The 10,180-nt window shown below is 44.3% G+C and overlaps 1 protein-coding gene across 1 annotated transcript in view; it reads right to left on the bottom strand.

Moving 5' to 3' along the window:
• Slc22a1 (solute carrier family 22 member 1) overlaps nt 1-10,180 on the bottom strand; it is a 36,136-nt gene that overhangs the window by 2,428 nt on the left and 23,528 nt on the right. Inside the window, exons 8-10 of the mRNA XM_031352070.1 lie at nt 8,830-8,938; nt 3,084-3,196; nt 1,187-1,289 (exon numbers count right to left, since the gene is read on the bottom strand). Of these exons, the coding sequence (XP_031207930.1) occupies nt 1,187-1,289; nt 3,084-3,196; nt 8,830-8,938 (325 nt within the window). The remainder of the gene's footprint in view (nt 1-1,186; nt 1,290-3,083; nt 3,197-8,829; nt 8,939-10,180) is intronic.

The raw sequence follows: 10,180 nt of genomic DNA, 5'->3' as shown, positions 1-10,180 counted from the left end.
GGCAGAGTACCTGGGGAAGTGTTGGGGGGACAGAGTACCTGGGGGAAGTGTTGGGGGGACAGAGTACCTGGGAGAAGTGTTGGGGGAACAGTTGTGAGTATGTAGGATCAAGATGTGTTATTTACATATATGAAGCTGTCAACAAATTTAAAAAGAGAGAGATGTTTTGTTTGAAAAAAGAAAAAACTGCAGGAGTGTCTTAAAATGGAGACAGCAGACAACCCTCACCATGCTTTTGGTGTGGCCTTTAAGTTAACAAAGTGGACAGTTGATAGAACAAAGGCTGCCTACATTAGGGCTCAGCCTCCCCCTGCCCAACCCCTACAGGCAGGAGTGGATGGACTGAAGTGTTCCATAAAGGTTTTAAAGGATGAGCATGTGCTACTAATAAATCATGAAGAAATGGACTGGAGTCAGATGACAGAACATTAACTACACATTCCTGTCACTTGCAACCAAAAGAATGAGGTCATCACCAAACAGAACCATGCACATGATTAAACTGGTGCTCAGAGCCCCAGAATGTCTCAGAGGTTCAGAGGGCACCTGCTAACTGGGGACATCACTGACAGAACTTAGACTAATTCCTCACTTTCTAAGTCAAAGGAGTTACTGGGCATGGCTGCACACCTTTAATTCCAGCACTTGAGAGACAGCGGCAGATGGGACTCTGTGAGTTTGAGGCCAGCCAGGGTGACAGAGAGAGACTATCTCAAAAATAATAGCAACAATAAAAAGAATCTTCCATTTCCCAAGATTCCTTTGTTATTCCTCTGTGTTATAAGTCTCTAGCTGTTCACTGTCCCTGATACAACATGGGATAACTGTCCACTGTTCCTGATGTAACATGGGACAACTGTCCACTGTCCCTGATGTAACATGAGACAACTATCCACTGTCCCTGATGCAGCATGGGACAACTGTCCACTGCCCCTGATACAGTGTCCCTGAGGCAGTGTGGGATAACTGTATGCTAAGAAATGGGTTCTGGTTCTCTGCTTTCCTTGCGTTCAGTGGCTGAGCTCTAATCCCATCCTCAGCATCTCTGAAAGTCATTCTAAGCTCATGGGCATCTGAAAGGCTCTCAACAACCATTAAACTGGAATAAATGAGAATGTGCTCCAATACTATGGCTCTTTACAGAGCATACAGCCACACCCTCCCTTCTCAGCAGCACAGCTCTCACCTCCTCCCCAGGTTCTCTGCTTCTTCAATAGTCTCAGGCAAAGCCATGCCCTTGGTCTCTGGAAGAAGAAGAGTCATGGCCCCAGCAGTCAGGCCCAAAACTCCTACAAATGAAACAAAGTCCAAGGAAGTGTATTAGAACAGGCTCATGCCCCTTACAGAAATGAGTGCAGTGAGCCAGAGAGCAGGGAGAAGATGCTGCTTATCTTTAAAAGTTATCAGGAACATTTAGGAAAGATCTGAAGGCAAACCAATAATTAGAAAAATGCAAGAGTAAGACAAGGCAGTATTCACCTTCATATCGCCATTATGGAAGCACAGGATTCCAAAGTAGCTGGTATTTGAGTATTAGAGGATATTTGAAGTTGGGTGTCTCATGAAAATGTAAACATCAGTTTTAAGTAGCGATTATAGATAGACAGATGGTGATAGATGACATAGAAATAGATGGTAGATAAATAGAAAGATGTATGCATTGGTAGATAAGTAGGTGATAGATGATTAGATAGATACATAGATAGATAGATAGATAGATAGATACATACATACATACATACATACATACATAGATAGATACATAGACAGATACATAGATATATAGATACATAAATAGATACATAGATAGATACATAGATATATAGATACATAGATAGATGGATGGATAGATGGATGGACAGACAGACAGGTAGATATATACATAGATACATAGATAAGTAGATACATAGATAGATGATAGATAAATACATAGCTAGATACATAGGTACATACATACATACATACATAGCAGACAGAGAGAGATGATAGATAGGATAGATATATACATACACCCACATACATGGATAGATGGATGGATAGATAGATAGATAGATAGATAGATAGATAGATAGATATACAAAGTCAAGTGGTAGATAATAGATAATGAGATAGATATGCAAACAGATGGTAAATACATATCTAAAAGAGAAAGAAAGATAGATAATAGAAACCTACATAGATGATAGGCACATGCATGCATAGATATAGAGGTGACAAATACATAGGTGCATACTTATAGAGATAGGGATGCAGGCAGGGCTAGAGAATAAGACCAACCTGTGCATGGATAAAGCCTTCTTAGTACTCTCTCTTTCTCTCTTTCTTCCCTCTGCCCTTCCTTCATTGCTTCTCTGTCTCTTCCTTATTTTCTTCCCTTTCCTCTCTCTCTTCCATCCACTCTCTAACTCCCCCCCTCCTTTGCCTTTCCCATGCATTGGCCAGTGCCATGCCTGGCATTTCTCTTCCCACAGCCAGACATTTATCCTTCTGCTGGTGGATAAGCAGATCTTGGAGGCCTCCTGCTCTAGGTTTGGGGACAGAAACAGTATTTCCATCTTCTTTCACCAGTCCAGCTTTACTAGCAAAGAGGACACAGAACACTGTTGATTCCCGTGTGTCTCTTTGTGCTCTTCTCCACTGGACTCTCTGAGACAGTGTCTCACGCACAGCCCTTGTAAGCTCTTGATCCTGGGGTTGTCCTTTCTTAGCCTCCAGTGTGCTGGGATGATGGATGAATGTCCCCACACTCGGAAAGGGATAATCATTCCACACAATCACACCCTTAGTAATGACATACTCAGGACATACAAATTAGACACTGAGTGCATTAGAAAGAAGATTATGTCAAAAGATCATCAGCTCATGGAGTGCATGATGGATTGATTCTGGAGCCACAGGATGAAACTCTCTGGCCACTACATGGGAATTGCATCTCACTGGTTCCTGAAATGCGAGGTAGAATGAGCCAAGAGACAGCCGAAGCCCATGCTCCCTCCTTGATACTCAATCTATAAGCAACTACCGAGTGCTCACACAATTGCCCTCCACCAGATGAAAAGAAGGAATAGCCCATGAAGTCTTACCAAACAAAATGAGGGGCAGGGCTTGCCAAACTTCCATCAGCCTGAACACCATGAAGGGGGTGAAGATCCCACCTAGGTCGCACAGGGCAGAGCACACCATCATCCCGAGATTCCTGGGAGGACAGAGACCAGACAGGTCACATACATGCTTCACCTTCAAGGTGTGGATGGCATCCTAGAGCAGGCACGAGATCAGCCAGGGGTGAGTGCCCAGCACCCCCAAAACTGTAGGAGTGGGAAGAGCTGTGTGGAGAGAAGGCGGCAGGCTAGGGTGGAGGTGGGTACAGACTGATCACTGCTCAGATGGTGGAAAAAGACAGCCTGCCTCTGCTATTGTGCTCTCAGGCTCTTAGCCCTCATACTCCTAGAGGCCAGCTACGGGCCGATGGAGATGAGCAAAGGCCAGCTACGGGCCGATGGAGATGAGCAAAGGCCAGCTACGGGCCGATGGAGATGAGCAAGCACACGTGCTCTCTGGCTTAAACTGGGGCTGTACTCCACTCCTGTCCCAGGGCTGCGATATGTTATTAGTTGGGAAGAGAACATAATACCTGTCTGTGGCTAAGTTCAGTAAGACCCAGATTCATACCAAATACCAATGCCTGCTATCAACACCAAATGAGTCTGGTGCCCAGAGTGTGAAGATGAGAGCTACTCAGCACAGACATCCCTGTGAATAAGATGGGGTCATGTATTCAAATAGTCTTCCTTTGAATCAAGAGTGCTTACAGAATAATGGGCAGTCAAAATGACTGTCTTTTGCTATATACATTTGATTCAATTGACTATGAATACTGGAACTCGCAATAGCTGTGTGTGCATGCATAGGCACTGGGTTTGAGCCATCCAGCTTCCTCTCTTACTTTCTGTGACTGCTCATCATCCTAGGCACAGTAGAAAGGGTCATTCAGGAAGGTAGCAATTGGCCACCTCCATAGAGGACCAGGCTTGGTAACTGCTATTTTTTAGGGAAGTGTTTGCGTAAGCCTGTGTGTTCCAACAGTTGGTCACTGCCTGATGGAGCCATTAGGACAGTGGTTCTCAACCTGTGGGCCATGACTCCTTTGTGAGTCGTATATCAAATACTTTGCCTATCGGATATTTACACCACAATTCATGACATTAGCAAAATTATATTTATAAATTAGTAATGAAATAATTTTATGGTTGGAGGTCACCAACCGTGACCAACATGAGGACTGTATTAAATGGTCGCAGCACTAGAAAGGTTAAGAACCACTGCTTTAGGAGGTTGGGTCTAATTGCAAGAAGATTGGTTATTAAGAGAATGCCTTGAAGTGGGAGATGAGGACCCCAGTCCTTTCTGGTCCTTGCTCTCTGTTTTTCTTTCTAGCCACACATTCTGGTCATAATGCTTTGTGCTAGCTCAAGATCTCAAGCCTCAAGACCCAAGCCCATAGCAACAGGGTCAAGCGAGCACAGACTGAAACCTCTGAAAGAGATTAAGACAGACCTTTCCTTCTTAAAAGTTGATCATTTCCAGTATTTTGTCACAGTGACACACAGCACATTTGATCATTTCTTTGAACCTGGTAGCTGTGACAGTTGAGTTGTTTGCCTTGGTTATTTCATTTTTAGATTCTGGGCTCAAAAATACTAACATAAAAGATTCTATCTGGGGGGCAGTGTGGGGCAGTGGTCTGCTCAGGTAACTTAGGCCCAGTAGAATATTTGGCTTTGAGCCCTGGAGCCCCTGTGGGCAATTTCTGCTTGCAGGGGGGTGGAAGGAGCTTGGCCATAACTCCTGAGTCTTCAGTTCCTGTTTCAGTTACAACCCCTCACAGCTGCCCCTGCAGGAGATGTGTGCTCTAGCAGGTAGACAATGTCCCAAGCTCCCAGCATTCTAGCTGGACCTTATCCCCAGTCATCTGACCACAAGCCAGACATGCCACACCCCATACAATAAAAAGGGCAGTTTGCCCCCTCCTCTTGCCCTTTGTCTCTGCTCTCTCCTCTTGCTCTCTCTCTCCTCTCTTTCCTGCTCTTTGTTCTCTTCTCTTGCCTTATTTCTCTTTTTTTCTTTCTCTCTCTCTCTCTCTCTCTCTCTCTCTCTCTCTCTCTCTCTCTCTTTCTCTCTCTCTCTTCTTCTTTCCTCCTCTCCTTCCTCTCCTTCTCTCTACTTGACTGGCCTATTTTCTCCTTCCTACAATAAAATATCTCATTTATACACCGCCTCCTTTTTAACTAATGCACTCCCCACCTGCAGGTCAGCACCAGGGAGAGAGACCCAGGCCCCAGCACCAGGCCCTGCCTTTGGTACAACATCTATCTATCTATCTATCTATCTATCTATCTATCTATCTATCTATCTGTTTTTTGTCGTTTGCTTGGTATAGTGTTTTGTTTTGATTTTTGAGACAGGGTCTCACTATGTAACCCTGGAAGGCCTGGGAAAATGTCTTCTCCTTAACTTTCCTTCATCTCCTTATGCTCAGACCAAGCAACTTCTTTACAAGCAAGACTCTATGCTGTGTTCTTCTAATAAAGGAATTGGCAGAAGAAAGCAAAGAGTAGGCTGCCGTCATCTGCGTCTTCTGGCTCACTGAGCTGCAGGCGTTAGACAAAACTAGGGAGCAGGAGCGTTTCTTAGACATTTTCACAAGAACAAATGAAGAAGAAATAGTTTACTCATGGGGAAGAAATTTTAAGCCAAATTCTAACCAAGGGCAGGTTATGATAATGACCACTTTTGTAAATCTCAAATAAAGTAGTTGCTTTCACAATTAAAATAATCTTCACTTCATGTTAGGAGCTTAGGGCTGGAGACAAGGATCAGCAGGTCACGGCAACTTGCTGCCAAGCCTAAGACTTCAGTTCAAACCTCAAGAACTGAGGAAGGAGAAGGTGAAGGAGAGGGCAGCCTTCTGCAAGCTGAGATCAAACATCCACACACATACACACGTAAACACATACACACAAACACACATACACATATACACATACACACATACACACGTAAACACATGCACACAAACACACATACACATATACACATACACACAGACACACGTAAACACATGCACACAAACACACATACACATATACACATACACACAGACACACGTAAACACATGCACACAAACACACATACACACAGACACACATACATCCTCACACTCTCACAGAAACCACACATGTAGGCACTCGCGTATACCACACACACACACACACACACACATACACATACATACTCACAAACACAGAGACACATATACTCACACAAACCACACATGTAGGCACACACACACACACATACACATACATACTCACAAACACAGAGACACATATACTCACTCAAACCACACATGTAGGCACTCACACACACACACACAAACACACACATACACACACACACATTCAACGATAAAAATGTTTTAAATAACTCTAAAACTACGTTCCTAAAATACTCGGGGCAATGAGCTCATGCAAAAACACTGAACACCATCTGGGGCTAGAAAAGGCAGAGATACCATGATGCCTTTGCCTCCCAGGAGGACCTCAAAGTGGCCACACTAAACACTGACCTCCATCCTCTACATACACCTGGAGGGTACAAAGAAGTACTGCATTTTTGTAAAAATAGTTTTTATAAATATAAAATTAAACACAGCCCACTGCTGGTGGTGCACTCCTTTAATCCCAACACTTAGGAGGCAGAGCCGAGTGGATCTCTGAGTTCAAGGCCAGTCTGATCTTCAGAGAAAGTTCACAGAGAAACCCTGTCTTGAAAATAAAATAAAACAAACATATGCTCATCTAACTCTGATCCTCCAATCCCATTCCTGTGTTCACCCGATTCAAACACGTGTTCATTCAAAGGCTTCAGGATGTTGATAGTAGCTGACTCGTTACCGTCCTATGCTGGCAGCTAGGTTCACCCAGGGTGGAGAAGCAGGTACTAGAACACTCACATTCTAGAATACTTTTCAGGGAAGAACAAGGCATTGACAAATGCAGTGAAGTGAATATAGCCCATCACAATCAGTGGCAGAAGGCAAACAAAGGTCTACATGTCATGGCCTTTCATCTGCTGAAGGTTTGGAGAATGCAAAACTATGCAAACAGAGCCAAAAGTTGGAGAGTAGTACAGTTAAATGTGTGTGTGTGTGTGTGTGTGTGTGTGTGTGTGTGTGTGATCCATCTGTCACCCAAACTCATCAAACCGTATTTTAGAAAAAGCCATTTTCACTCTATGAATCTGAGACTTTAAGGGAAAAGAGAGTTCTTCAATTCCAAAGCAGGACAGCAAGAGTAAAAAAGATGTTGAACTATGTGAAAATGTAAAACTTATGTTCACTGGGGCTACAGGCCACAGAGTGGCACGCTTCTGAGTAGAAGGTGATTACATCCAAGTCCAACAACTGAGGAGGGCCTGATACGCAGAATATATAAAGAACCACAACCCAACAACAGTAAAGATGGCCCAGTAACAGGGAAATCACCTCCCTTGTCATTTCTCTACAAACAAGGAACCGAGTATCTAGGAGTGGGCCTTGGTTTTACAGTCTGACCTCACTTCCTGTTTACTCTCTACTTTCTGGCTGCCAAGGCAGAGTGACCAGCTAGTCTCCCATGCTGACAAACCATGCTTTCCCAACCATGATAGACTGTACTTCCTTGAACTGTGAGCCAGAATAAACGTTTCCTTTCTTCAGTTGCTTTGGTCGAGAATTCTGTCACAGAACAGAACGGAATTAATATAGTGCCCCACGCTTGCAGGCTTCTTACAGAGGCACCTTAGAAATGTTGCTCTCCTCTGGGCAGTGGTGGTACACGCCTTTAATCCCAGCACTTGGGAGGCAGAGGCAGGTGCATTTCTGAGTTCAAGGCCAGCCTGGTCTACCGAGTAAGTTCCAGGACAGCCAGGGCTACACAGAGAAACCCTGTCTCAAAAGACAGGAAAAAAAAAGAAAGAGAGGGAGGGAGAGAGAGAGAGAGAGAGAGAGAGAGAGAGAGAGAGAGAGAGAAGGGAAGGAAGAAAGAATGAAAGAAAGAAAGAGAGAAAGAAAGAAAGAAAGAAAGAAAGAAAGAAAGAAAGAAAGAAAGGTTACTTTCTTTTATCTCCAAATATGGAGATAAAATATAGAGCAGAGACTGAAGGAAAGGCCATCCAGAGACTGTCCTACCTGGGGATTCATCCCATATACAGTTACCAAACCCAGACACTATTGTGGATGCCGGGAAGTGCATGCTGACAGGAGCCCTGAGAGGCCCTGCCAGAGCCTTACAAATACACAGGAGGATGCTCGCAGCCAACCATTGGACTGAGCACAGGATCCCCGATAGAGGAGTTAGAGAAAGGACTGAAGGAGCTGAAGGGGTTTTCAACCCCATAGGAAGAACAACAATATCAACCAACCAGACCCCCAGACCTCCCAGGGACTAAGCTATCAACCAAAGAGTACACATGGCTCCAGTTGTCTATGTAGCAGAGGATGGCCTTGTCATGCATCAATGGGAAGAGAGGTCCTTGGTTCTATGAAGACTCGAGAGATGGCCCAGTGAAGGGGAATCAAGGGTGGGGAGGTAGGAGTGGGTGAGTGAGAAGAAGGACACCCTCATAGAAGCAGGGGGAGGGATGATGGGATAGGGGGTTTCCAGGAGGGAGGGGACTGGGAAAGGGGATAGCATTTGGTCCAAGGAAAAGGAAAAGAAAAAGAAATGTTGCTCTCTGTCTGGCTATCCTGGTGGCTATTTCAGTGTCCAACCCCACGAGTGGCCTCACCTGATGAATGTAGGGTACAGCTCAGCGTTCACTAGACAGACCATCTGCAACACAATGGTGGCTCCCATACGGCCAAGACAAGCGAGGGTCACATTCAACCAATGCAGCTCTAGGAAGAAACAAGAAGATAGTTGGAGCAAGAATACTCCCTGGCCCCACGAGTCGCAGGGGAGTCGCAGGGCAGCAGGGACAGGATCCTCTCAGCTTCTGAGGGACAGAGGTGGATCAGCGACCTTCTCTGCCCCTTCCCTGCAAGTGGAGGGCCTGCCTCCAGGGAGCGCTTTAATCCAGAGACTCGGGTGAGATCCTCCATTTTCTCTCCAGTGAGTTTCTAAGACTGGAGCAGCCAGCCAGGAGGCACAGGCCCCATGAGTTGCAGAGGAGCTGAAGGGTGGCAGGGACAGGACAAGCTCTAGTCAGAGACACTAAGAATATCTAACACCAAAAATCAAGAGATGGCGAAAGGCAAACGCAAGAATCCTACCAACAGAAACCAAGACTACTTGGCTTCATCAAGTCCTGGATATCCCAAAACACCGGAAAAGCAAGAATTGGATCTAAAATCATATCTCACAATGCTGATAGAGGAACTTAAGAAGGACATGAATAACTCCCTTAAAGAAATACAGGAGAACACAGGTAAAGAGGTACAATCCCTTAAAGAGGAAACAAAAAAATCCCATAAAGAATTACAGGAGATCACAAGTGAACAAGTAGAAGCACTTAAAGAGCAAACTCAAAAATCCCTTAAGGAATTGCAGGAAAACACAAACAAACAGGTGAAGGAATTGAGTAAAACCATTCAGGACCTAAAAATGGAAGTAGAAACAATAAAGAAATCACAAAAAGAGACAACTCTGGAGTTAGAAATCTTAGGAAAGAAGTCAGGAAACAGAGATGCAAGCATCACCAACAGAATACAAGAGATAGAAGAGAGAATCTCAGGGGCAGAAGATAACATAGACAACATTGACAGAACAGTCAAAGAAAATGCAAAGAGCAAAAAGACCCTAACCCAAAACATACAGGAAATCCAGGACACAATGAGAAGACCAAACCTGAGAATAATAGGTATAGAAGAGAGTGAAGACCTCCAACTTAAAGGGCCAGTAAATATCTTCAACAAAATTATAGAAGAAAACTTCCCTAACCAAAAGAAAGAGATGCCCATGAAAATACAAGAAGCCTATAGAAACCCAAATAGACTGGACCAGAAAAGAAATTCCTCCTGCCACATAATAGTCAAAACACCAAATGCACAAAACAAAGGAAGAATTTTAAAAGCAGTAAGGGAAAAAAAATCAAGTAACATATAAAGGCAGGCCTATCAGAATTACACCAGACTTCTCAC

The sequence above is a fragment of the Mastomys coucha genome, unplaced genomic scaffold, assembly GCF_008632895.1.
Source record: "Mastomys coucha isolate ucsf_1 unplaced genomic scaffold, UCSF_Mcou_1 pScaffold5, whole genome shotgun sequence".
NCBI classification, from domain to species: Eukaryota; Metazoa; Chordata; class Mammalia; order Rodentia; family Muridae; genus Mastomys; species Mastomys coucha.
Note: the sequence above shows the minus strand (reverse complement) of the source record. Positions and strands in the feature narration are given on the sequence as shown.